The 25,379-nt window shown below is 42.6% G+C and overlaps 1 protein-coding gene and 1 pseudogene across 2 annotated transcripts in view; one reads left to right on the forward strand and one right to left on the reverse strand.

Moving 5' to 3' along the window:
* Positions 1–25,379, reverse strand: part of GRM5 (glutamate metabotropic receptor 5) — a 583,230-nt gene that overhangs the window by 62,897 nt on the left and 494,954 nt on the right. For both annotated transcript variants that reach the window (XM_061120398.1, XM_061120390.1), the window contains exon 7: positions 8,958–9,897. In XM_061120398.1, the coding sequence (XP_060976381.1) occupies positions 8,958–9,897 (940 nt within the window). The remainder of the gene's footprint in view (positions 1–8,957; positions 9,898–25,379) is intronic.
* Positions 1–25,379, forward strand: part of LOC133040554 (polyglutamylase complex subunit TTLL1-like) — a 201,340-nt pseudogene that overhangs the window by 62,612 nt on the left and 113,349 nt on the right.

The following is a 25,379-nucleotide window of genomic DNA, read 5'->3' on the forward strand; positions in this document are numbered from 1 at the left end:
GCCTGGTGGTCTACAGTCCATGGGGTCACAAAGAGTCCAACTGAGCAACTTAGTATACATGCATGTACCTCTTAAAAATATATATGTGTATGCGTGTGTATGTTCCTTTTCAGATTCTTTTCCATTGTAGGTTATTACAAAACAGTGAGTAGAGTTCCCTGTGCTATACAGAAGCTACTTGTTGCTTATCTGTTTTATATACTGTGTATATGTTAATCCGGATACTTTTAATATCTCATTAGCTAGGTTGTGAAACTATTGTGTACATACACAAAACAACCCTCCTATCCCCAGGACCTAGCACAGTGCCTGGCAATCCTCAGTTCTCAGTAATTGCTTGTGAATAAATAATAAATGAAGGAGGCATGAGGAATGCATGCTAAATGTTCTGAGTCCAGATGAGGGAAAGTCTGTGAGGTAGTTTAATCTCATAGGGTTTCATTGTGGAACCTGGGCCTTGGAAGATAAAAAAGATCTGGAGAGAGAGAAGGAAGAGGCAGACAATTCTAGAGAGGGAGAATCAGCATGCAAATCACTTCATCAAGACGAATCACCACTTAATGAAATCTAAGCAATTGGAAATCTTCAAAGCTCTGATAGTTGGATATATTGGAATTCACACAAGAGAGCCAATTTTCCGGGCAGATTGTAATTCGGGCGATGAATGTGAAAGGGCTTAGCCAGTTGCTTTAGAAAATAGCCTAAAGTGGGCCTTCACGACAATGTTAATTAGACCAAAGTTAATTAGTTAATTAAAACAGAAGTGGCAAATGATAGTTTCTAAAATTAAGGTGGAGACAATGCTAATGTCTCTGCCACCTGACCAGAATCCCTGGGGAGGGTTTTACCTTCAGAGAAAATGTATCATTTAGGGCTCTAGGCCTCTGTCATTCACTTAGCCACAAAAGGCCCACTGCTTCTCACAGCCTCAGCCCCATGACCCTGGCATTTCTGACTGTTGAAGGGCCAGAACTTTAGACTCATCAAATTCAATGCTTTATTTAGGTCAGAACTGCTTTGTGTTCATTTGTCAATTTGCAGCTGAAGTGAAGGCCCTAAACAGAAGCATGGCATTATCTTCCTGACAGTGATTTGACGCTCACCATGTCGTGCTGGAAAATTAGGGTCTAGAACCAAAATGTTAATCACAGGGACCTCTATACATTGATGGCACAAATAATACATTTCTATATATAGAAAAAATCTGTAGTGACTCACTCTCTTTTAAATAAAAATCTCCCCTTGCTATTTCAGTGAACTGAATGACTGATTCCAGGCACTTTTGTTTTTTGTGCTCTAGGATGAGCCTATTTAACATCTCAGGAAACTTCTCAATCTGTTAGAATTAGTCTCTCTTCTTCCCTTCAGTGCTCAGAGAACAAAAGTGATTCTCTCCATGATCAGAGGTGGAATTGGATCTTTCTAGCTCCTTCTCACTGAAGATAGGAACTATTCTTCAGGCCCCCTGAACCATTTCTTCTTCTTTGGCTATGGTGATGGTTTCCAAAGAGGATCCTGCTTGTAGTATCAACTCTCCAGAACGTTAAGAGAGTTACTTGAAAAAGTAGTGTTATGCTCAGTAAGCTTGGGAAGAAATGGAAAAGAATTAACAAATGAATGATTGGTGTAAACACTGCAAGGCTTCTCAGTGTTTATCTCCAGTAATAGAGTTTTTTCAAGCTTATTTGACCAAATAACTTTTGTTCAAGGAATGGTTTGTGACACTAGCTTACCAAAGAATATATTCTGGGAAATTCTCTGCTCTGAAGCCAAAAAGCTAAGGCCTGAGTTAAAAGCTGCTCCATAACTTAACTAGTCATGAGACTATGGGCAAGTGTTCTACCCACTCTGGACCTCAAATCCTTCATTTGAAAAATGGGAATAATTATTGCTTCTACTTTAAATATTTTATGTTGTTGCTCAATCACTCAGTTGTGTCTGACTCTTCGTGACCCCATAGATTGCATCATGCCAGGCTTCCCCGCCCTTCACTGTCTCCTGGAGTTTGCTCAAACTCATGTCCATTGAGTCAGTGATGCCATCCAACCATCTCATCCTCTTTTGCCCCCTTCTCCTCCTGCCCTCAAGTCTTTCCCAGCATCAGGGCCTTTTCCAGTGAGTCAGCTCTTTACATGAGGTGGCCAAAGTATTATGTGACCACTAGACAGTTCTATTAGTGTTACTCTGTGTGTGTGTGTGTGTGTGAGTGCGTGCACGCACACGCTCAGTCACGTCTGACTTTTGTGACCCCATGGATGTAGCCCGCCAGGCTCCTCTGACAATGGGATTTCCCTGGCAAAAATACGGGAGTGGGTTACCATTTTCTTCTGCAGGGGGTATATTCCTCACCCAGGGATTGAACCTGCATCTCCTGCATTGGCAGGTTGATTCTTTACTTCTGAGCCACCTGGGAAGCCCGTGAGTATTACTACTACTGCTAAATTACTAAGTGCTGCCACTATCCATGGTAGACACTACTCTTTGTATCCAACAAGCCCCTAACACCTCCTCATTCCCTTTCAGTTTCCATAATAGAAGATGTGAAAACGAAATGAAACGCATGCTTTCTTACACTCTCTTGCAGCTACTGCTGCTGCTGCGTCACTTCAGTTGTGTCTGACTCTGTGTGACCCCATAGACAGCAGCCCACCAGGCTCCCCCATCCCTGGGATTCTCCAGGCAAGAACACTAGAGTGGGTTGCCATTTCCTTCTCCAATACATGAAAGTGAAAAGTGAAAGTGAAGTCGCTCAGTTGTGTCCCACTCTTAGCGACCCCATGGACTGCAGCCCACCAGACTCCTCCGTCCATGGGATTTTCCAGGCGAGAGTACTGGAGTGGGTTGCCATTGCCTTCTGCGCTCTTGCAGCTAGGGGTAGCTATTATATGAGATCGTCTAGACCAATAAGACCTAAAGGCAATTCTTAGGGGACCCTGAGAAGAATACTGCTTTCCCTCATAAGGGGTGCCATGCATGGAGCTCTTGCACGTACATCGGTAAGAGGCCTGAAGAAGTTGGCTCCAGCATAGGTGAGTGCTGGAGGAATGCCAGGAACAGTCTAGCTTCATACTTTTTGTAACACGTGGAAATGAAAAGCAAACAAGCCATATAAGTCTCTGAAAAGCAAGTTTACTTGCAGCTGGACACTCTTCTAAAAGATTTATCTACCATCTATTGAGTGCTTTCCTTTTGTTCCTAGGAAGCATTTAATACATATGAATTCGGCCACTCCTCACAACACTGTAATACCATCTCACAGGTGAGGAAGCAGACTCAAGTACCTTGTTCAAATTCACATAGACGCTGGACTAACCTTTGGAAATGTAGTCACTATAACCTCAGAAGTTATTAATGTTTCTCACTTTAAGTTGAACTTCCCTGGTAGCTCAGACGGTAAAGCGTCTGCCTGCAGTGCGGGAGACCCGGGTTCGATCCCTGGGTTGGGAAGATCCCCTAGGGAAGGAAATGGCAACCCACTCCAGTACTCTTGCCTGGAAAATTAAGCAGTTAGTGTCCTCTTTCAAAACGGAACCCTTAAAAAATTTTTTTTAAAAAATAAAAAAACGGAGCCCTTACCGTCTGCCATGAGATGTGGAAGAGACATGCATAAGCCTTTTCAGAGACAGGGCCCACACCCAGTGCAGATTTACGGCTGCCTGTGTGGGTTTACGGCAGCCAGTGCGGGTTTACGGCAGCCAGTGCGGGTTTACGGCAGCCTGCCTCTCCACACACCGGATGGAGGGGAGCAGAGCCAGGCAGGCCTATCATGGCAGCTTCTCCCCAGAGACTGACATCCACAGACTTAGGTTACACTGTTAAGCTCACTCTAGATCCCAGTAGTGGGCTCATTGGCGTATTACAGGATGCAAACCTGAGAAGCGCAACTAATGAAGGTAATTCAGACTAAAATGTGAAAATATTTGGAGCACCCAAGTCCACTTGTTTGCCTATAATTAAGCCCCAGTGTGACAGGTAAGGTGATACACCTTGGCCTCTAGAAAACTATAAAAGGAGACAGAAATCCATACATAAGCAGTTATGTCTACAGTGTTCTGAACTATTGATTTTGGACCACAGAGAAGGAATACTTAGTTCGAGGGCTCATGGGAGGTACAGAGGAATTTTTGTTGATGTTTAGTTGCTAAGTCATGTCCAACTCTTTGTGACCCCATGGACTGTAGCCCACCAGTCTCCTCTGTCCATCAGATTTCCCAGGCAAGAATACTGGAGTGGGTAGCCATTCCCTTCTCCAGGGGATCTTCCCAACCCAGGGATGGAACCCATGTCTCTGCATTAGTAGGTGGATGCTTTACCACTGAGCCACCAGGGAAGCCCTATAAGAAGAATTTTAATTTGGATCTAATTTATTTCTTAGAATTATAGCTTCAAAATGGGGAGCTGCTGTGGAATATATGTGATACAAGGGTATGCTAGCTTCCTCTGACCTTTCGTCTTCTTTATGTCAAAAGCAGGTTCCACTCTGAATATCTTGGTTAGTGACAGAAAGAAGTTTCTGTATAATCAGAGTGTAGCCTATCTTAGCTATAATCACATAGACAGACCAGCATTTGCCAAGACTGCATACAGAAAAATCAACACTAGCCAAAGTTCCCTCTGTAACTTCTTTGATATACTAAAACCCAGATGTACTGACTGCAAAATCTAATCATTAATAACTACATGACTCCATAGGGGAAACAAGTTAAAATACTGCCCCAAATCTTGAGAACTCCTATTTTGTATGGACTTCTCAGGCGGCACCATGGTAAAGAACCTGCCTGCCAGTGCAGGAGAAGAAAGAGACGTGGGTTTGATCCTTGGGTGGGGAAGATCCTCTTGAGGAGGGCATGGAAACCCACTCCAGTATTCTTGTGTGCAAAATCCCATGGACAGAGGAGCCTGGCGGGCTACAATCCATGGGGTCGCAAGAGTCAAATACAACTGAAGCAATTTAGCATGCTTGCATGCATTAGCATTATCAGTAAATTTTGTTGCTTATGTTGCCATTAGAAATGAGATAGTTGAAAACAGTAATCTAATGTTACTAGAGTAATGTTAGAATTATAGCAAAAATGATATCTGTGGATGGGATTAATGATCCCAGTCTTGAGCAGAAACTGATGACCCTAGAAGTGAGCACACTTGTAATACAGATCAGTGCAGGGTTGAGCTTATGAAAGTTAGATCCACTAGGGGGCAGTAGTGTGCACACTTGAAGACAAGCCAAAAATAACTACCACTTTACTACCTTCTCCAATCCATTCATTCAACAGACATACCAAGGAATGATTACTGAGTGTCTTCTATGTGTCAAGCACCCTTCTCAGTACTTCTAGGCACTGGAGGCACAGTGATGAACAAGGTAGACAAGGCCTCCACTCCCAAGCTTACCCTGCAAAGGCTGTGCTCTTTAGTCGGGCATGCAGCCGGACAAGGTGAAAACAGAGATACTGGCTGGAGCAGGCCCAGGCTATATAATCAATATGTCTATAGGTCTGTCCTGCCTTTTATGATGCTCTCTTTGTTATTAAGATTGTCCTTATCGCATACCCGACACAGACACTTCAGGTGTGGAAAAAGTTGTTAAGTTAGTATATGCCATTAAAGTAATGCTCAAAATTCTCCAAGCCAGTCTTCAACAGTATATGAATCAAGAACTTCCAGATGTTCAAGCTGGATTTAGAAAAGGCAGAGGAACCAGAGAACAAATTGCCAACATCCGCTGGATTCATAGAAAAAGCAAAAGAGTTCCAAAAAAACATCTACTTCTGCTTTACTGATTATGCCAAAGCCTTTGACTGTGTGGATCACAACAGACTGTGGAAAATGCTTCAAGAGATGGGAATACCAGACCATGTGACCTGCCTCCTGAGAAATCTGTATGCAGGTCAAGAAGTAACAGTTATAACCAGACATGGATCAACAGACTGGTTCCAAATTGGGAAAGGAGTACATCAAGGCTGTATTTTGTCATGCTGCTTATTTAACTTATATGCAAAATATATCCTGTGAAATGCTGGGCTGGATGAAGCACAAGCTGGAATAGAGATTGCTGGGAGAAATATCAATAACCTCAGATACATATATGACAGCACTCTTATGGCAGAAAACGAAGAAGAACTCAAGAGCCTCTGGATGAAAGTGAAAGAGGAGAGTGAAAAAGCTAGCTTAAAACTCAACATTCAGAAAATTAAGATCATTGCGTCTGGTCCCATCACTTCATGGCAAATAGATGGGGAAACAGTGGAAACAGTGAGGGACTTTATTTTTGGGGCTCCAAAATCACTGCGGATGGTGATTGCACCCATGAAATTAAAAAATGGTTGCTCCTTGGAAGAAAAGCTATAACCAACCTAGACAGCATTTTAAAAAGCAGAGACATTACTTTGCCAACAAAGGTCTGTCTAGTCAAAGCTATGGTTTTTCTAGTAGTCATGTATGGATGTGAGAGTTGGGCCATAAAGAAAGCTGAGCACCGAAGAATTGATGCTTTTGAACTGTGGTGTTGGAGAAGACTCTTGAGAGTCCCTTGGACTGCAAGGAGATCAGTCCTTTAGGAAATCATTGGAAGGACTGATGCTGAAGCTGAAACTCTAATACTTTGGCCACCTGATGGGAAGAACTGACTCATTGGAAAAGACCCTAATGCTGGAAAAGATTGAAGGTGGGAGGAGAAGGGGACGACAGAGGATGAGATGGTTGGATGACATCACCAACTTGATGGACATGAGTTTGAGTAAGGTCTGGGAGTTGCTGATGGACAGGGAAGCCTGGTGTGCTGCAGTCCATGGGGTCACAAAGAGTCAGACAGGACTGAGCGACCGAATTGAATAATAATAGCAAACACTTCAGTAGTGCTTGCTGTTGTGACTTAGTCACTAAGTCGTGTCTGACTCTTTGTGACCCCCATGGACTGTAGCCCAGCAGGCTCCTCTGTCCCTGGTACTTACTGTGTGGCCAGCACTTACGTATATTCACTCATTTAGTCTTACAACCACGATATGTCATATGTGTCTCATTCATCAGAGGCGGAAGTCGAGGCACCACAAGCTCACGTGACTCTCCTGCGGTTGGTTACACGGCTGGTCAGTGATGCCGCTGCCCTTCAGTTCCATGCTGCCCAACTCTGCACTCTGCTACTCCCGGTAGCGTGTCCACTGCCTGCCTGGCCTTTGCACACGCTATTTCTTTCACTCTTGACAATCCTGTGAGGTCGGTGATAGGATCTCCATATGGCAGAGGAAGAAACTAAGGCTCAGAGAGAAGAAATGGCAGTGCTCGTGTTCAAACTCAGGGCAAGCTGGCTTCAAGGTCAGTGCTCTTCACCATTGCTGCACCCTCTCTCTAAGGAGCCTGCCCCGGTGAGTTTGGGAGTCCTTAGGTACAGACTCACAACTGTCCCTGCAGCAACCCGTTTCTTTCATCTATCAGGATGCCCTGGGAGATTATATTTGAAGAGAGAGTTTAAAGAAAGGCTGATAAAATGAAACCTTGGAAAAATAAATTTTCTAAGACAAAAGGCTTATCATGCAGAGTTGCAGAACAAGAATGTTTGAGAGGAGTCAGGAAGGTAGACAGAACGTATGCCTGCAGTTAGATATATGGAAGGTCTTCTGTGTATAGACCATGGCATTTCCAGGATTTATTGAAGTAGAAGAGGTTATTTTTACCAAGGCTTACAAGTTAGTTGAATATCTTTCACGGTATACATGGAAAGAGATGAGAGGCATACAGGAATCATAAGAGAATTGAAAGAGGCAAGGAGGCAAGCTAACAATGCAAATGAGTTGGGCCGTGTGGATAAACTCCAAGCATTTTGTGAAATCTGTTTTAGTCCTCAGCAGACACAGTACCTTTACCATCACCCGTCATTCAGGCTTTGATGAATTAGGGCTGACTGGAAAGTAGGACTTTTCATGCTGGCTAAATGATGGGGTAAGAGAATTGTTCAAGGATTCGTGTTTAGCTATTTATCTTCCGTTTGAAAAGTATTTCTCTCCCACTTGTCTATCTAGATTTTCGGAAAATTCTCAAATCTCTGTAAGAGTTAGCAGATGATATTCTGACTGGTTCTTTTGAGATGTATTCTTAAATGATATTCCCAGTAACAGCCTATGTAGCCTTTTTGACCCCTCTAAAATAGTTCTCAAGCCACTAAGATGATCTCATTGCCTTTTGAAGTGCTTTAGTCCCTCATATTGGGGGGACAGGGTGGGCAGCCTTGGCTGTTGGCTTCAGATTCTTTTCCGATGGCGGTTGGCCAATAACTGTTACCTGGGACACTGACCTTGGCAGGTGGGCTGGGACAGCAGGGAGCGTGGGGAACTGGCTGCTTGTTAAGGCTGATTATATGCAAAGCTACTCTGTTCTTCTGCCCCTTTCAGCTCCTTAGACATGTCCCAGGAGTTCAAGTTTCCCCTTAAGAATAAAAAGACCAGTTCTACATTCTGGCATCTCACGGGACAGGCAGTGAAGGGTTCGTCTGGACTCGAGAAAGAGTGAGACCCATGTAAGTGCAGACGTGTAAGGCTCTTGGTGTTCTGCTCTCTACACACTCTTTTCTGCTCCATTCCAGTGAATCAGAATTTAGTCCACAGTGGATCTCTGTCCCCCTCAGGACCCAGACACCTTACCTTGCCTTACTGACTTAGCTGTGCCCTCCCAGTCCTTCTGACATCACCTCCCTTTGCCCTAAGTCTTTGCTTTTTTTTCTTTATCTCAACTTTTAAGATTCTAGGCTTAGGCTAAGTCACCAGGTCCCATATCCATTTATAGGTCTGTATCCAATTCCTTCCAGGAAAACCATTCAAGGCGGATGTCCAAAACCCTTAAGCAGCACCCCGCCTCCCCTAGTTTTAGTTCCTCAGCTATTTCCCATGTAAAAGCCCCAGGAAGCAAAGGCCACTGCTTCGGCCACAGGTGCCAGGCCCCCCACCCCCGCCCCCCACGGGTTTTACCTTAGGGTTTCCCCAGAGGAGCCCCTCCTCTTCCACAGGTTGACCAGGCTGCTGGACCTGCTGGCCGCCGAGGAGGACTTGCCGTCGCCCACGTGCATGCGCACCACGGTGGACGTGGTGAAGGCGCTGCGCACGTTTCTCTCGGGCTTGGCCAGGATGATGTAGACCTTGGGCACGAACATGCAGCCAAGCGCCACCGTGGCGCTGAGGCTGACGGAGAAGCACATGGTGATGATCTTGTAGTTGCTGCCGAAGTAGATGGGCACAAAGGCCAGCCAAATGATGCAGGTGGTGTACATCGTGAAGGCGATGTACTTGGCCTCGTTGAAGTTCGCCGGGACGTTTCTGGTCTTAAAGGCGTAGAAGGTGCAGCTCAGGATCAGCAGTCCGTTGTATCCGAGAGGGGTGACGACCCCCAGGTTGGTGGTGTTACAGATCAGGTAGACCTCTCGGATGCTCGGGTAGTCGTGCATTATATCCGGAGGCTCCATGATAAACAGGGCGACGATGATGCCCAGCTGAATGCATATGAGGATGAACGCAATCACCAGCTGGGCGCAGGCACTCATGAATCGGGGCTTTTTGGTGCAGATCTTCTTCTTGCTGCCTGCCAGGATCCTCGCAATCCGATTGGTCTTGGTGACCAGAGCCGAGTAGCTCATGGCTGGGGAGAGACCAATGCCTATTCTTTGCAGGTAGCAGTAAATCTGTTTGGGCTTCGCAATGAGGCAGAAGGTACACAAGTAGCCCAGGCAGATGCCAGCGAGGATAATGTAGCAGAGTTCCCTGCTGGAGGATTTGACTACCGGCGTATCTCGGTAGATGATGAAGATCGCGGTGACAAACAGGGTGGCCAGCAGGCCCAGGCAGGCAAACACCACGGCTGCGATGGGCTCGGGGTCACCCCAGCGGAGATACTGCACTGGGATCAAGTCACAACCTGCAGAGACACAGACACACATTCAAGACGAGGGAAGAAATATGGATCTGGGTCACTGTGCCTAAGGTACAAGCAGGTGCTTGTGGCTCTTTCAGCTGGTCTCCAGTCGACCCTTTTAACTTCAGTATCCCATACTGCTCCTTTCCTCAGATATTCAGTCATCAAATATTTATCTTTGGATTATGAAATGCATACTCTGTGACAGGAGCTGTTCTGGGTTCTGAAAACAAAATGATAACGTATTCCCTGCACTTAAACAAATGTGGTGGGGAAGGGGGGCACTTTTAAAAACTCACAGGTGGGATAAGGGCCATGTTGACACACAGCAAGGATCTTGACTCCATCTGTGGGTAGTAAAGCCTCCTTCAGCAGGAATGAGTGAATGCAAGCTTTGTGGTTTGGCTTCCTTTGTGGATTTGGTTGGTTTGGCAAACACAAATCAACTGTACGGAAAGAGCTTGGGATCATGGGAGGAGGTCACACACAGTAATGTGATGAGTGGCCTAAGATAAGCCTGGGACATAGGCAGGAGGGGATCTTGGAGGGCAAAGAGTCTTAGATCAAGGGGAAGTCATTGGAGGGATCTATTCAGAGTGGAGGAATGAGGTGGTCAGATTTGTATGTGTGTGTTTTAAACATTCTTTGGATTGCTGTGTGGACTTTGGATGAGATAAAGGTGTAGAGGGATTTGAGAGTTATTTGAAATGACACAGACTGTTTACATGGATGAGAGGGTATGTGAAAGGTAAAGGCATCGAGGATGACCAACATTGGAACCATCTATGCTGTCTTTGACTCTGCTGCAAAAAAGCACAACAATTTGGCAATGTTTGGGTTATGTGCCTTCTTTTAAAATGTCTTTACGACAGTGATTCTCAAACTTGACTACACACTGTAATCACTTAGGTACTTTTTAAGAATACTGTGGCTTAGGTTTCACTGCCAGAGTTTCTGATGTCACTGGCCTGGGCATCAAGATTTTTAAAAGGCACTCCAAGGGCTTCTAAGTGTGCAGCCAGAGTTGAGAACCATTGCTCTAGAAGAATCATTCCTGTCAATTAGATTTTTAAAACAGAATTGAGATATTTTTATTGAGTGAGTAGGAGAGGAGTTGGTTTTCCCTGGTGGCTCAGTGGTAAAGAATCTGTCTTCAGTTCAGGAGACCGGGGTTTGATCCCTGGTTTGGGAAGATCCCCTGGAGGAGAGCATGGCAACCCACTCCAGTATTCTTGCGCGGAGAATCCCGTGGACAGAGGAGTCTGCACGGTTACAGTCCATGGGGTTGCAGAGCTGGAGATGACTGAAGTGGTTAAGCAGCAGCAGGAGAGGAGTTAAGTAATCTGGAGCGTCAGACAGTTCAGCAGTGTAGCGGAGATTACTGCTGCTGCTGCTGCTGCTAAGTCGCTTCAGTCGTGTCTGACTCTGTGCGACCCCATAGACGGCAGCCCACCAGGCTCCTCCATCCCTGGGATTCTCCAGGCAAGAATACTGGAGTGGGCTGCCATTTCCTTCTCCAGCAGAGATGACTAACTGCCTGCAAATATCCATTCTCCCCTTCTTCCTCAGCAACTATCTCCAGTTTCATTCGAGGGGGTAAAGGATGCAACTAAAATGCCACATTTGCCATCAGACTTTGCAGTCAGAGGTGCCATGTGACTAAGTTTTAGCCAGAAAAATATAAGTAGAGAACTCCTTAAAGGAAAGTGATTCATATTGGAAAGTACCTTTTGTGCCCTTCCCTGCTTTCTCCTTCTGTTGACTGGACTATACATGTGATGGCTAGAGCTCCAGCAGTTATCTTAGACTCTGAGGTAACATTAAAGTCAGAAAACATGTTTTGGGATTTGGAAGAGAAAAATACAGGGAGTCTGAGTCCCTGTTAACCATGGGACCACTGGCTAGCTCTGGACGATGTATGTCATATTTATCTTATGTAAATTACTTTTATTTCCCTGATATATGCAGCCAATGGAGAAGGACATGGCAACCTATTCCAGTATTCTTGCCTGGGAAATCCCATGGCCAGAGGAGCCTGGCGGGCTGCAGTCCATGGGGTCCTAAAAGAGTCAGACACGACTGAGTGACTAAACAGCAGCAACAATGCAGCCAGACCAAATCCTAACTGATACAGGTGTAACTTCCTATATTTCGTAGTCAAGGGTGTTGTATTAAGTGACTTTGAATGTCAGTGGTTAATCGGAGCTAAGGGAGGCAGCAATAACAGTATGTAATGTAGCAGAATTTGCTACCCCAAAATATGTCTCTTTGACATATTAATTATTTTAAGCTGGTTATTTTCCAAGAAACAGCAGACCAAGGAAAAACTCTGAAAACCAAATAGGAGGAGATGCCTTTTTGTCAGAAACATCTGCATTCATAAGGGAAAGCTCTCTTTGTAAGGGGATCTCCCTCACTGTATAGAAGAGGAGGATGAACAAATCTCTAGTAATTCTGATTGGTGGAGAAGGCAAAGACTTAAATCTGCATAATGACTTTTGTTCCCCTTATTACTGTGCTTTTTCTCTGCTAGCTGACTGTTGCCACCCATAACATCTTCTTTTGTCTTTAACTGAGGATGGTATTTAAGGTAAGGGCTTTGGCCATTTTGGTGAGTTCCTCATTTTTCCTGAGTCTCTCCCCTGTCTACAGGTTATTAAGCTCTTCGATTTCTCTTCTTAATGTCTCATGTCAATTTAATTCCTAGACCAGCCAGAAGAACATAGAAGGGCAGAGGAAAATTTCTTTCTCCTTGATAGTGACAAAGAAGTGTGTGGTTCTTTCAAAATATGTTAAAGGGCAGCTCTGTTGTAAAAAGGAATGGAAACATTCTTTTTCCTTTCCCTTATTTCTGACTTGCCAGTCTCTTTCTTCAAGATCTTAGGTTTTAAATAGTACTATTAATTTATAATAAGATCCATTATGGGCTTAATAGAACTTATGAGTTAGCTTAGGATTCCCCAGAACACTTTACAAAATAGTTTCTGTGGGAAAATATATGCTTATTTAAAACACCTGTGCTTTTGACTTTAAAAACTGTGTATGTGGATAGCCCAGAGCAAATATGACAGTTATTTTATATAGTGTATAGAATTATAAGTAAATGCATATCTCATTGCTGATGAATATGTGTGTTAGTCACTCAGTCGTGTCTGACTCCTTATGACCCCATGGACACAGCCCACCAAGCTCCTCTGTCCATGGGATTCTCCAGGCAGGAATACTGGAGTGGGTTGCCATTCCCTTCTCCAGAGATCTTCCGACCCAGAGATCAAACCGGGGTCTCTTGCACTGAAGGCAGATTCTTTACCACCTGAGCCACCAGGGATGCCCGCTAATGAATATGCCTGTATCCATAGTCTAGGCGCCCAGGTTCACATATGCTGCTTATATGTAGGATTTCAGCTTCTGAGACTTTAGTATACCATAGGGTTTAGGTTCATATTTACAAATTTGCTCCTCATAGAAACTATTTTACAACAAGAAAATAGGGACCAATCATTCCTATCATTATTCTTCCATAACAGTTTATAATAGTGATATGACAGTGAAAAATATGGTGTGCTGTAGTTAATTCTCTAGGAGTCTATTTCCCCTGCTAGGTCCTGAGCTACTAAATGACCATAGTAATTTACTTATAGAGGAAAGATATTATGTGGTACATGAGGCAGGAATCCCTTCATTAGCTAAAGAGAATCATTGTACATATATATTTCCCTGATGGCTCAGTGGTAGACTCCACCTGCCAATGAGGGAGAGGCAGGTTCAATCCTTGGGTTGGGATGATCTCTTGGAGAAGGAAGCAGGAACACACTCCAATATTCTTGCCTCAGTAACCCCATGGACAGAGGACCTAGAAGGCTATAGTCCATGGACTCGCAAAGAGCTGGCTGCGACTTTGAGACTAAACAAGAATGAGGGCTTTCACTGGACTCCCTTCTTTTTGTTACCCCATGCTGTTTTACGGAATCTTAACTGTTTTTGTATAAACGTAATTAGCACACTAATTACTAAATGCCTTCTATATGATAAGATTCACCACTATTTTTATGTCAAATATATTCTTGAACTCTTCATGTGCAACCTGTTAACATCATGTGTGAACCTAAAGAAAACTCCACTAGATATGTGTTGGAAGAAATATGTGTAAGGCATGCCTCTAATGTGTTGTGACTATTTTCACAAACTTGTCAGAATTTATACATTCAGACGAGTGTTTTTTTTTTTTTTCCTCATTTGACATGAACCACTCCAAAGACTTTATGTTGAGTTTAATGATGTTGCCATTGCAGAAAATACTTTTGAAGCTATTCTCTTGGAAAAGCAAATTGGATTCTGATTAGTGTTATAATCACTGAATCTTATAATTGGATAAGATCTTAGAGTTTCCAAAAATGAATGTGCATCACAGTCACTTGGAGAGTCTAGAAAAATACAACTCAAGAGTCTAAACTCAGGAGATTTTGAATCAGTACATACGGGGTGGGACAAAGGAATTTTTCTTGAATAAGAAGGCTCAATAACGGATGTGAGAGTTGGATCATAAAAAAGGCTGAGCGCTGAAGAATTGGTGCTTTCAGACTCTGGTGTTGGAGAAGACTCTTGAGAGTCCCTTGGACTGCAAGGAAATCAAACCAGTCAGTCTTAAAGGAGATCAACCCTGAATATTCACTGGAAGGACTGATTCTGAACCTGAAGCGACAATTCTTTGGCCACCTGATGTGAAGAGCTGTCAATGGAAAAGATCCTCATGCTGGGAAAGATTGGAGGCAGGAGGAGAAGGGGGCAAGAGAGAATGAGATGGTTGGATGGCAGCACCGACTCAGTGGACATGAAACTGAGCAAACTCTGGGAGACAGAGAAGGACAGGGCAGCCTGGCTTGCTGCGGTCCATGGGTCACGAAGAGTCAGACACAGCTGAGCAACTGAACAACGGCAAAGTTCAGTGACTATACAACTGGCCCCGGGTTGGCAGCCCAGCCGTGGAGGTCATCAAGCTGACTTCTCATCCAGCATGTGAATGTCTTATGTGATAATTCCCTAACCCTGCCTAAGGCTTTCCGTGAACTATAGTGTCTCAAGGCCAGGACTAGTAGGAGGGAGAAGATAGATTGGAAATTCAGGAGGTCTGGATGGCGGCTAGAGACTAGAGGTGAACTAAATGTGTAGAAAGCTATCACAATCGGACTGTCAAGGGGTGATAGGGCGGTAACTAAAAGCCACTGTCCTGAGAACATTCAGCTGGTAAAGATATTTCAGGGCTAGTACTGAAGGAAATGATGAGGTAGATAGCAGAGTCAGGATAGAGACTTCCAACCAAGCCAATGGCAGTCTATTAACTGAGAAGAGGGCTGTTAGAAGAAAAGGATCACAGTTTATAGGAATGACATCTAGTCCCAGTTTGGACGTGTTGTGTTTGAAATGTTTATGACCAGTGGAGCAGACAGAAGCAGAAGCTTAGGAGAGATATCAGGGTGGAAGTTATACCTTTAGGCATCATCTGTTTGTGAGTAGAAATTAGAGACATGGAAATGAATGTAATCAACAAGGAAATTCATGGATAATAGATTTAGAATTCTAGAGAGCCTACAAGTCTGATGTGACACTGACCTCAAGAAATGGCAGCGGAAGATGACATGCCAGGGAAGACATAAGCTAGACATAAGCTAGAAGGAAGGAAGGATGTCAGAGGCCAAAGGAAAGTGGTTTCCTGGATGACCCACCACGCCCCTCCTCTAAAAATACAGTTTAATTTTTTTTCTTTTTCTTTCTTAAATCCTCACCCAGAGAACTTGCACAGATCTTTGAGCTTCATTTTCCAGATCTCTTTCCTAGTGGTTTATCACTCTCTTATTTACCCCCTTTCCTATGCATGCCCCTGCTCAGTCGCTTCAGTTGTGTCCGGCTCTTTGTAACCCATGGACCGCAGCTTGCCAGGCTCCTCTGTCCATGGGATTTCCCAGGCAAGGAAACTGGAGTGGGTTGCCATGCCCTCCTCCAGGGGGTCTTCCCAACCCAGGGATCGAACCTTCATCTCTTATGTGTCCTTCATTGGCAGGCGGGTTCTTTACCGCCAGTGCCACGTGGGAAGCACCCTGCTTTTCCTACTATTACATCTAATTCCTTTGAGCAAGGGGTGGTATCCTTCCATTGTTGTATTCCTGTCATGGGACATGTTCTATCAAATCTCAGAATCTTGAAATACTGTTAACCTTATTATACGTTTAGATTTTCATTGATTACTGTCCCCACTTTGTTTACAAACATCCGAATGCCCTGTTATTCTTCCTAAGTCTCTTCCTTACATTCTTCTGTGAACTACTGGGCCTTTTCTCCATTAATGGTTTTCTTTTCTTTTTTTAATCCCTGTTTCATTCTTAGTATAATGGTAAATTATTGGCGGTGCTCAGTGTACCGGAAAGTCACGACCAGAAGGGTATGTAGAAGTTAACTAAGAATGTATGGAATATATGCTTTATATTTTATTATAAATTTAATCAACTTAGCATATGCTTTCATATTTTAGATTAAAGAATCTTGATCATATCAGTGACGTTCCCTCATAACAAGCATATTAGAGTTTCTCAGAAGATGCACAAGTATTTCCTTTCTGAGAAGCACAGGAGGCATAAATTACAAAATCAAGGCCTGTTTTCTGATGAAATTTATTTAGATAGGTCTCCATTTCTCACCCCCCTCCCCCCCGCCACTGCCTCCGCCTTCACGCCTATCTGTATTCTGTGATTCTCTAGTATAATCCATCCTTTCATAGCTTACAGTGACATATATTGGAGGTAACAAGAGTTTTTTCTTTTCGATTACAGTTTACTACAAGATACTGAATATAGTTCCTTTTGCCGCACACAGCACCTTTTTGATCTGTTCCATGTATAGTAGTTTGTGTCTGCTGACCCCTACGTCCTAGCGTACCCCTCCCCTGCCCCCTACGCTCTAGCGTACCCCTCCCCTGCCCCCTACATCCTAGCATACCCCTCCCCTGCCCCCTTTCCCCTTTGGTGACTATAAGTTTGTTTTCTATGTCAATGAGTCTGTCTCTGTTTTGAAAATAAGTGCATTTGTATCATTTTTTAAGATTCCAAATAAAAGTGATATCATATGATATTTGCTTTTCTCTGACATACTTCACTCAGTATGATAATCTCTAGGTCCATCCATGTTGCAGCAAACGACATTATTTTATTTTTTATGGCTGAATAATATTCCATTATACATATGTACATACATATGCCCATGTATATGTATACATTTGTGTCACATCTTCTTTTATACACTCATCTGTCAGTGGACATTTAGGTTACTTCCATATCTTGGCTATTGCGAATAGTGCTGCTGAGAACATGGGTTCATGCATCTTTTTGAATTAGAGTTTTCCCCAGATAGACACCGAGGAGTGGGATTATAGGGATCATTTGGTAAGTCTATTTTTGGTTTTATAAGGAACCTCCATACTGTTCTCCATAGTGGCTGTACTAGTTTACATTCCCACCAACAATGTAGGAGAGTTCCCTTTTCTCTATACCTTCTCCAGCAGAAAATACAAGTTTTGTTTTTTTTTTTTTAAGGGATAGTGAGCTGCCAAAACATTATTATGCACATTATCCTGTGATTCCACTTGTGTGCTGCCCATACATCTGATGAGAGATGGATGGCTCACTGATTTCCTGGACCCCTAAAAATGATGACTGCTTAGCAATGACTGGTACTCATGCTTACTGTTTGGGTATTAGTCTTACAGGGTAAATATTCCCGTAGTTCATAGTTTCTGGACTGTTGAGTTTTCAAACCCTCTTCCAAGGTTTTGTTCAGGCAGAATGAATGAGGAGTCAGAGATCCTAGGACATGGGCCTGATGGTCTGTATGTTGACTTGGCAGGGAGTCCTTACTGAGCTCCATGCTTCCTGTATGATTTTGGAGGAAAGGAAGATGCTGCTGAGAATATCTGAGAGTCAGATTGTGCGTCCTTTGCTGTCAGGCAGGGCCTTTCAGGTGTACAAAACTCAGGCGGGGCTCTTGTGGGACTCTCCTTTGGCAGCGAGGAGCTGCCTGGGACTAACACCGTCAGGCCTGCTTTCAGCCGATTCCACCAGCAGACCACTGGTCTGCCTTTTCCTCTTTCTTTATGTATCTGTATTTGGATCTCTCAGGGGCTGGCTTGAGATCACAGCATGATGCAGACTCAGAGTTCTTTCTGCATCATTCATAACCCTGATCATTTAATATTTTCTCATCATTTAGCCTAAGCTGGCATTTTTCTGCTTTGATATTTGAGAAGAATTGGAAGTGGTGTGTGTTATATTTATTGTTGTTTAGTTGATAAGTTGTGTCCAGGTCTTTGCAACCCATGGACTGTAGCCTGCCAGGCTCCTCTGTCCATGGGAATTCCCAGGCCAGAATACTGGAGAAGGTTGCCATTTCCTTCTCCAGGGTATCTTCTTGACCCAAGGATCAAACCCATGTCTCCTGCATTGGCAGGGAGATTCTGTACCATTGAACCACCTGGGAAGCCCATGTTCTATTTAGATGCCTTGTTTTTCTTTCTATTATTATAATTACAATCTGTTTTGTGTGTATATATGTGCATATGTGAGGGGGGGGTCTATCCGCTGTTCTTTACTATAAGCACCCTGATGTCAGAGACAACTTCGCCTCTTGCGCACAAATGGAACCCTGTACTGAGCACAGTGCCTCACTCATATTGTTAGCATAGAAAGTACAAATTAATATGCAATACCTACTGTATAATCAAAGTATGTAATTATCATTGTGGTATATAGATCAAGTCATTCTCAGCAAACCTTTTTGTTGACTTTAGGAAGTCCCAAGTTACAGGACTGTTATGTACTGTTGTAGATAGAAATTTAAATTCAGTGTTTTACACCTGAATCTTAGAGTCAGGATTCTAAACCAGAGCGGGCAAAACTAAGTAAGCACCTAAGAGACATCCTTCTGCCTAGTGGCATGACGTGTCACAGTAGAAATGTTCCCGGTACTGACTTGGCAGTGATCAATATTTGTGCTTGACTGATTAATTCTGAGTTAATTCACTGGATCTGGGAATTATGAGTAGAAGTAAGAGGGTGGCAGTCACAGAAGTCATTCTTTAACAAGTATCATTTACTATAAGGTTCAGATACATTGTTCCCCAAAAGGCTGTTAATTGCAACATTTTTAACTCTAGGCCAGAACAAAGGCCCCCAGGTCCTCTTCAGGAAAGGCATATTCTAGAGTTGATTGATTTTCCCTTTCCTTTAGCATGAAACAAAACATACCATGAACATTCCCTCAAATAAAAATTTAGTCTCTATTCAAAATGTTACGTAGGTTTTAGGGACACTCACTCAGTGGGAAGCCACTTTATTCTTGTTTCTGTCAGCATTTAAAAAAGGAGAAACTAACATTTATTGAATGCCTACTAAATGTCAGGTGTTATCCTCGATATGTTAGGTAATTTTCGTAATAAACAAGTGAGGTAAGCATCATTAACTCTATTTTACAGAGATGAAATGAGGTTTAATCTGACTTGGTGCTGAGATTAAAACCCTGTGAAAGTTTTTATTGATTGATTAACTGATTGATTTAGCTGTTCCCTTCTCCAGGGGAATCTTCCAACCCAGGGATCAAACCCAGGTCTCCTGCACTGTGGACAGATTCTTTACCATCAGAGCAATCAAGGGAGCCAGACTGATGAGGTTAGTGGGAGGGAGAATCATGAAACATCAGCAGTGTCTGCCGTGGGCAGGGAGGGGTTGGTGGTGACATAGGTATTTGATGTTTGTTAGTAGTAGTGTTCAACTCTTTGCAACCCCATGGTCTGCAGCCTGTCAGGCTCCTCTGTCCATGGACTTCTCCTGGCAAGGATATTGGAGTGGGTTGCCATTCCCTTCTCCAGGCGATCCTCCTGACCCTGGGATCGAGCCCAGGTCTCCTGCATTGCAGGAGGTTTCTTTACCATCTGAGACATTGATATTTGTTATCCTGATATAAATCCATGCTCCCATCTGAGAAATCTCATTGGTTCAGAATCTTCAGCAAGATTCTCATCCTGGCTTATATGTTATCCTGAGGGTTGCGAGCTAGACACAGATTAGTAAGTTAGTCCTTTTGTGTCCCTAAAGTTTTCTAGCATGGACATTTTTTTCTGAATGCGCACTCAGTACGCATAGCGCATGGGGATAAGAACTGTTGGTAGGACATGGCTAACATTGCCAGATAGGGGACTCCCAGCCACCCATTTGTCATTGGACCCAGCCTATTTCACGCCCTTCAAGGTTTAGTACATATTTTTTTCTTTTAGATTCCCTTAAATAAAATTCCCTCAGAGAAACAACAACTCAGGGCTATAGTTTTTATTTATTTATTTTTTTTGCTGGTTTATTTTATAGGGGAAATTGAAATTGTATGCAAAGATTTATTTCACAATTAAAACAATAAAGAATCATTTAATAGGTCTGCAGAGTGCTGAGAGGGGGGATTATCACAGATGCACATTGGTAGGGAACAGCTTTGCAAAATATGACTTCAGGTCATACTGCAGATGAATAAGAGAGGGAAAACACAGCATATGAATGTAAGTAATAATAAAATGTGCTGGCTGGGATACTTCGCTCCATCTTTTCCTTTCCTCTCTCCCTCACTAGCTGACCCATCACTCTCTCATTTTCCGGCTCCTCTTTGAGCACGGCTTTTCTGATTCCTGGAGCGACAGGCTCCTCCCGTGTGGTCAGACAGCGCCTCCTGCCTGTCCTGTCTCTTGCACACGTTTTCCGCACATGATAGCACAGCGATGATGCTCATAGTGAGCTCGTCAGTCTTTCACGCAGTAGGCGGAGAGACTGATCAGCAGGAGACTGCCTTTTGCTCTGCTGTGCCAGGCACTGTGGCCAGCACACAACAGGCCTAAACAGGTTTGAACAAATGAATGATTCTGCCAATGGCAGGGAGACCAGCTGAAGACGCGAGAGACACACACTTCACTTCCGGCTCGCACGCAAACACTTCCTGTGATTATGGGGGTGTTCCACTGCTCATCTGCGTCTCCATTTTTCTGTACAAAAAATGGAAATAACGCAAACTTCCCTTCCCTAATGAAGATTTTAATATAGAGAAACCCTTGTAGAAGAATCTGCATATGAGAAATTTAAGACTGATTGCCTGAAAAGCCCAGTGAAGCAATTATTCAGGACTGGGAAAATAAAATACTTAAGACTGTTTTTGTATTTTACTAGAACAAAACATTGAGGTCATCAATGTTAAACCAACAGACAATGAATGGAATTTTACAGACATGATTTGAGCTATAATGAGTGTTTTATAATTAATTTCTATTTATTTATGTTACTTTTCAGGCTTGCCAGACTTTTCAGGCTCCCTTTCTTCTGCTTTCAGTCAGAGTCTTTTTTTTTTTTTTTTTTTAACTTTTTACAAATAATCTGCATAGACAGTAAAAAGCCTTTTCCTCTTGTGATTGTTCTTCCACCCAAATGTTCAAAGGGTTTCAGATTTTGTGACTCAGAATTCTTGCTGCCACTCTCTAGGTTTGATGGTACTCCTGTATTTTCATAGACCCTGTTACACAGTCTTGATTTTTTTCCCCCCTTTGAGATATACCAGACTGCTCTAGGGCTTGGGTTTACATTACCTTTCCTAAGACTGGCTGCACAAATTCAGTGCATACCCTGCCATGGATTTTTACCTCCTGTTTCTCCTCCTCAGACTACAGTTTCTGAATTTTAAGTATTATCATATTATAAGGATTCCTCAGGTGAGCTACTGGTATATATTTAAGTAACAACAATGCTCACGTTTATTATAAAGTGAAAACATGAGAAACAAAGTCTCCATGTGAAGGTGCACTGAAAATTGTTCGCTGAGCAAATCTAGCAAATTCCACTCCCCTCTTAGTTCAGTTCCCGTTATTAAGGGCCTGAGTCTACACTGTATGTATAAAAAGGCAGTTGTTTACTCCTTTAAAATAGTCTGCTGGTACAGTGCTTGGGCTCTGTGCTCTGCTGGGTGCCACCCTCAGCACTGTACACTCATTTCTTCTCTACAATCCACAACCTTCTATGAAGTGGGCCCCTTGTTTCATGCATTTTCCATCAAGGAAACCGAGGTAGTAGGATTGGAATTGAGGAGCATTTGAAAAGGAAACATAGGAGGAGAAAAAGAGACAAGGGGGGAGAGAAAAAGAAGAAATGTAAAGGAAACAGCCCAAATTACAAGTCAGATGTACAGAGGAAGTCCTGTCCAGCACAGTGATAGACTGTCATGAGAGAATTATACTATTTCTGGGAAATTACTACTGAGAGTTCAGGTGGGAAACAGTAAAAGCTTTAGGAGGGAAGATAATAATGCCTTCCTGCCTACATCTCAAGGATTAGAGTAAGGACCATATAAAACAACCCATGACTTGAACAGTGGTGTAATAATTATGAAGTGTGAAAAAGGGGGGAAAGAGATGTATATACACATAACAATACTGAGTCAACATCTGCTAAATTGCCTGTGTGTTTTATTGGATTGTGCTATGTTTTTCTGGGGAAAAGCCAGGCCTGTTTTATCTTTCTATCCTGTTTATAAATGCACAACCCAAGTAAATGGTATTGTATTGTCTTAAGTTGCTTGTAAGTACAAGGCAGCACATTCGCTCTCTGAATTTTTCACTCAAAGTGATTTTTTAAGAGGTGGCAAGATAGGAGACATTTATCTACTTCATATTACTCATGTAATACACCAGTGCTTTATGAAGCATTTTCCAAGTGGGTTGGATAATGTAGTGGTAGGCACCATGTTATAATATTTTATGTTCTTGGGGAGGGGGGGTTGTGAGAATTTATTTTGCCTAAGCTATATTTATCAAAAGCTGAAATCAATGAAACCACAGTATTTCCTTCAGTCTGGTTCTTTCAGAGTGGTTTTTGACCATGATGACATTGTTTTTAGCCAGGCCACAAATTTATCATTGTGAAGAGGAACGTAATGCACATTTTTCATTGCTCCGTTTCTGGCAAGATGCAAAGTGGTTTATGTTCTCTTTGAGGACCTGTTTCGAGCAGGTCCATTGAGAGAGGGCATTTTAACATTTATTTTTCCTGAAGGAAATGGTGTTTACATTTATAAGGATATCATCTTTTTGGCTGATCTGGTGGGATACATAAATTTATAAGTTACTGAGGAATGAGATTAGTAAGGAGCCATTTTATAATTTATCAATACACGAGCCCTGGCACCTCACTGAAAAAATGTTGTTCTTTTCAGCAGTGACTGAAACAACTTCATCAAATTCACTTATTTGAAAAAGACCACTGCACAAAATTTTTCACAGCATTTTAGTGATTCCTTTAGAGAGAATCCAGCAATTAATGGCCATTTTCTTGTTGCCTGCAGCTTCTGATTATCACGGATAAAAAGCATGAGTTTTCAAGGAACACTTTCACGCTAAGGCTTGAGCCTTACTCCTGCTACTTACTGTGTGATCACAAGGATGGGTTTTACATTTTTAACCTCAGTTTTCTGTAAAATGGAGAGAGTGATTCCAACTTTTCTGGATGAGACCTTTCAGTATAAGGGGGATTGGTGGCAGAACATGAAGTTCCTATTATAGCGGGTGACAGGCACTCAATACCTGGAGATTTCTTTCTTCTATTCTGTAATTTATTTCTTAGCAAATATTTATTGAGTGTCTGCTGTGTTCCAGAAGTCTGTTTTTCCCAAGTGGACAAAACATGCAACCCCCAACCCCCTCTCTTTAGCTTGTATTCTAACTGGGGAGACTGACAATATGTGATCAGCAAAAATAAATGAGCACATTAGCAACAGAATAGAATAAAAGGTTATATGTGAAGTGGGGAAAATAAGAGGTGGAAGAGGCTAAAGAGGGACAACTGGTAGTCCTAAGCAAGTTGGTCATGGTAGACATGTGAGCAAGGACTTGAAGGAGGCAAGTGTAATAGCAGGATGGGTGTCTAGGGTGGAGCATTCTAGGCAGAGACCCCAGGATAAAAGCTTCCAGATATTTAACAGAAGAACAAAAGGAGAGAGATGAAGTGAAAGGATAAGTATCCAGATTCATAAGAAAGGGCCAGGTCTTATGGAACATAAATGTGACTTTGAATGAGGGGGAACTATTGTGTATTCTTGGACCACGGACTGACATGATCTGGCTTACTTTTTAAAAAGGTACCTTTGCCCAGGTTATTGAGAAAGCAGCTTTAGGTCAGGGCAAGGGTAGAATCAGGATGATTAGTTAGAAGGTTATTTCACTAGTAAAGGTGATTAATCATGATTACTAGGGCCTGGATCTATTTCTCCTGGGGGAGGTAGTGAGACATGGTGGACTTCTATATTTGAAGGAAGAGTCAATAGAACTTCCTGACCAGTTGACCAAAGGATAAGAGAAAATTCAAAAGATGATTCCAAAGTTACTGGCCTGAGCTACTGAAAGAATGGATTTGTCATCCCATGAAATACAGAATGCTAAGGATAGAGCAGCCTTGGGGAATCAGAAAGTAAAGACCTGGATTTCAGTTTTGGAAATGTAAAATGAAATATCTATTGCACATTCAAATAAATATGTCAAGTAGGCAGTTGATATTCAAGTCTGGAGGTTTACGAGAAGTCTGGGCTATATATTTAAATTCAGAAATTTACTGCATATAACCAAGAATGAGACTGAGTAAGATCACCAGCGAAGCAAATGTAGGTAGGAGAGGATGAAGACTGAACCCTGGGACACTCCAGAAGTCTATCCTTAGTTCTGTTTCCACCACACAGTTAGATGTAAATGTACAAATACTGAAAGCAGTAGACGCTAGATCTCCCCTGAGAAGGTTAATTTTTTTTGCCATTGAGGAAAACAGAAAAAGCGAATAATGATTCTGTTATTATCCACTGAAACCAGAAAAACTTTTGTTCGGGGAGAGTGATTAAAAAAATAGATAGCAGGGGAAAAACAAAAATCTAGTTTCAAGCATCAGAGGAATCCAAACATCAGTCTTGGGAATAGATTTCAATCTAGAATGGAAGACAAAAATAGGCACGTGTATGAAAATATGTTAATTTTAGTGTTCACATAATATATTTGTAATGAACTTTGGCAAACTGGAAACAACCAACATTAACACAAAATAATAAATGTGGTTTATGTGTCCAGTTGTTAATTTACAGACAGTACTGCTTGTCATTCATGCATTGATAATGAAATAGCAGCAAAATATATTAATTAAAAGAAAAAAACAGTAGAGACTGGGCACTGTAGCTGACTTTATCAGCACTCCAGAATCTAAAAGAAATAAATAGGAAACAACAAGAAATTAAAAATAGAAAGATGGCATATGCTTTTTAGATTTGTGATAGCTCATGACTATGATATCTTTTTGGAGCTTCCAAATTACATTAACCTTGTGTAATCCATTCATTTGGAATCTTCTTATATTATCTAAGAAGATAATCTAAGTGCGGTTAAA

Source organism: Dama dama, chromosome 2, assembly GCF_033118175.1.
Source record: "Dama dama isolate Ldn47 chromosome 2, ASM3311817v1, whole genome shotgun sequence".
NCBI lineage: Eukaryota > Metazoa > Chordata > Mammalia > Artiodactyla > Cervidae > Dama > Dama dama.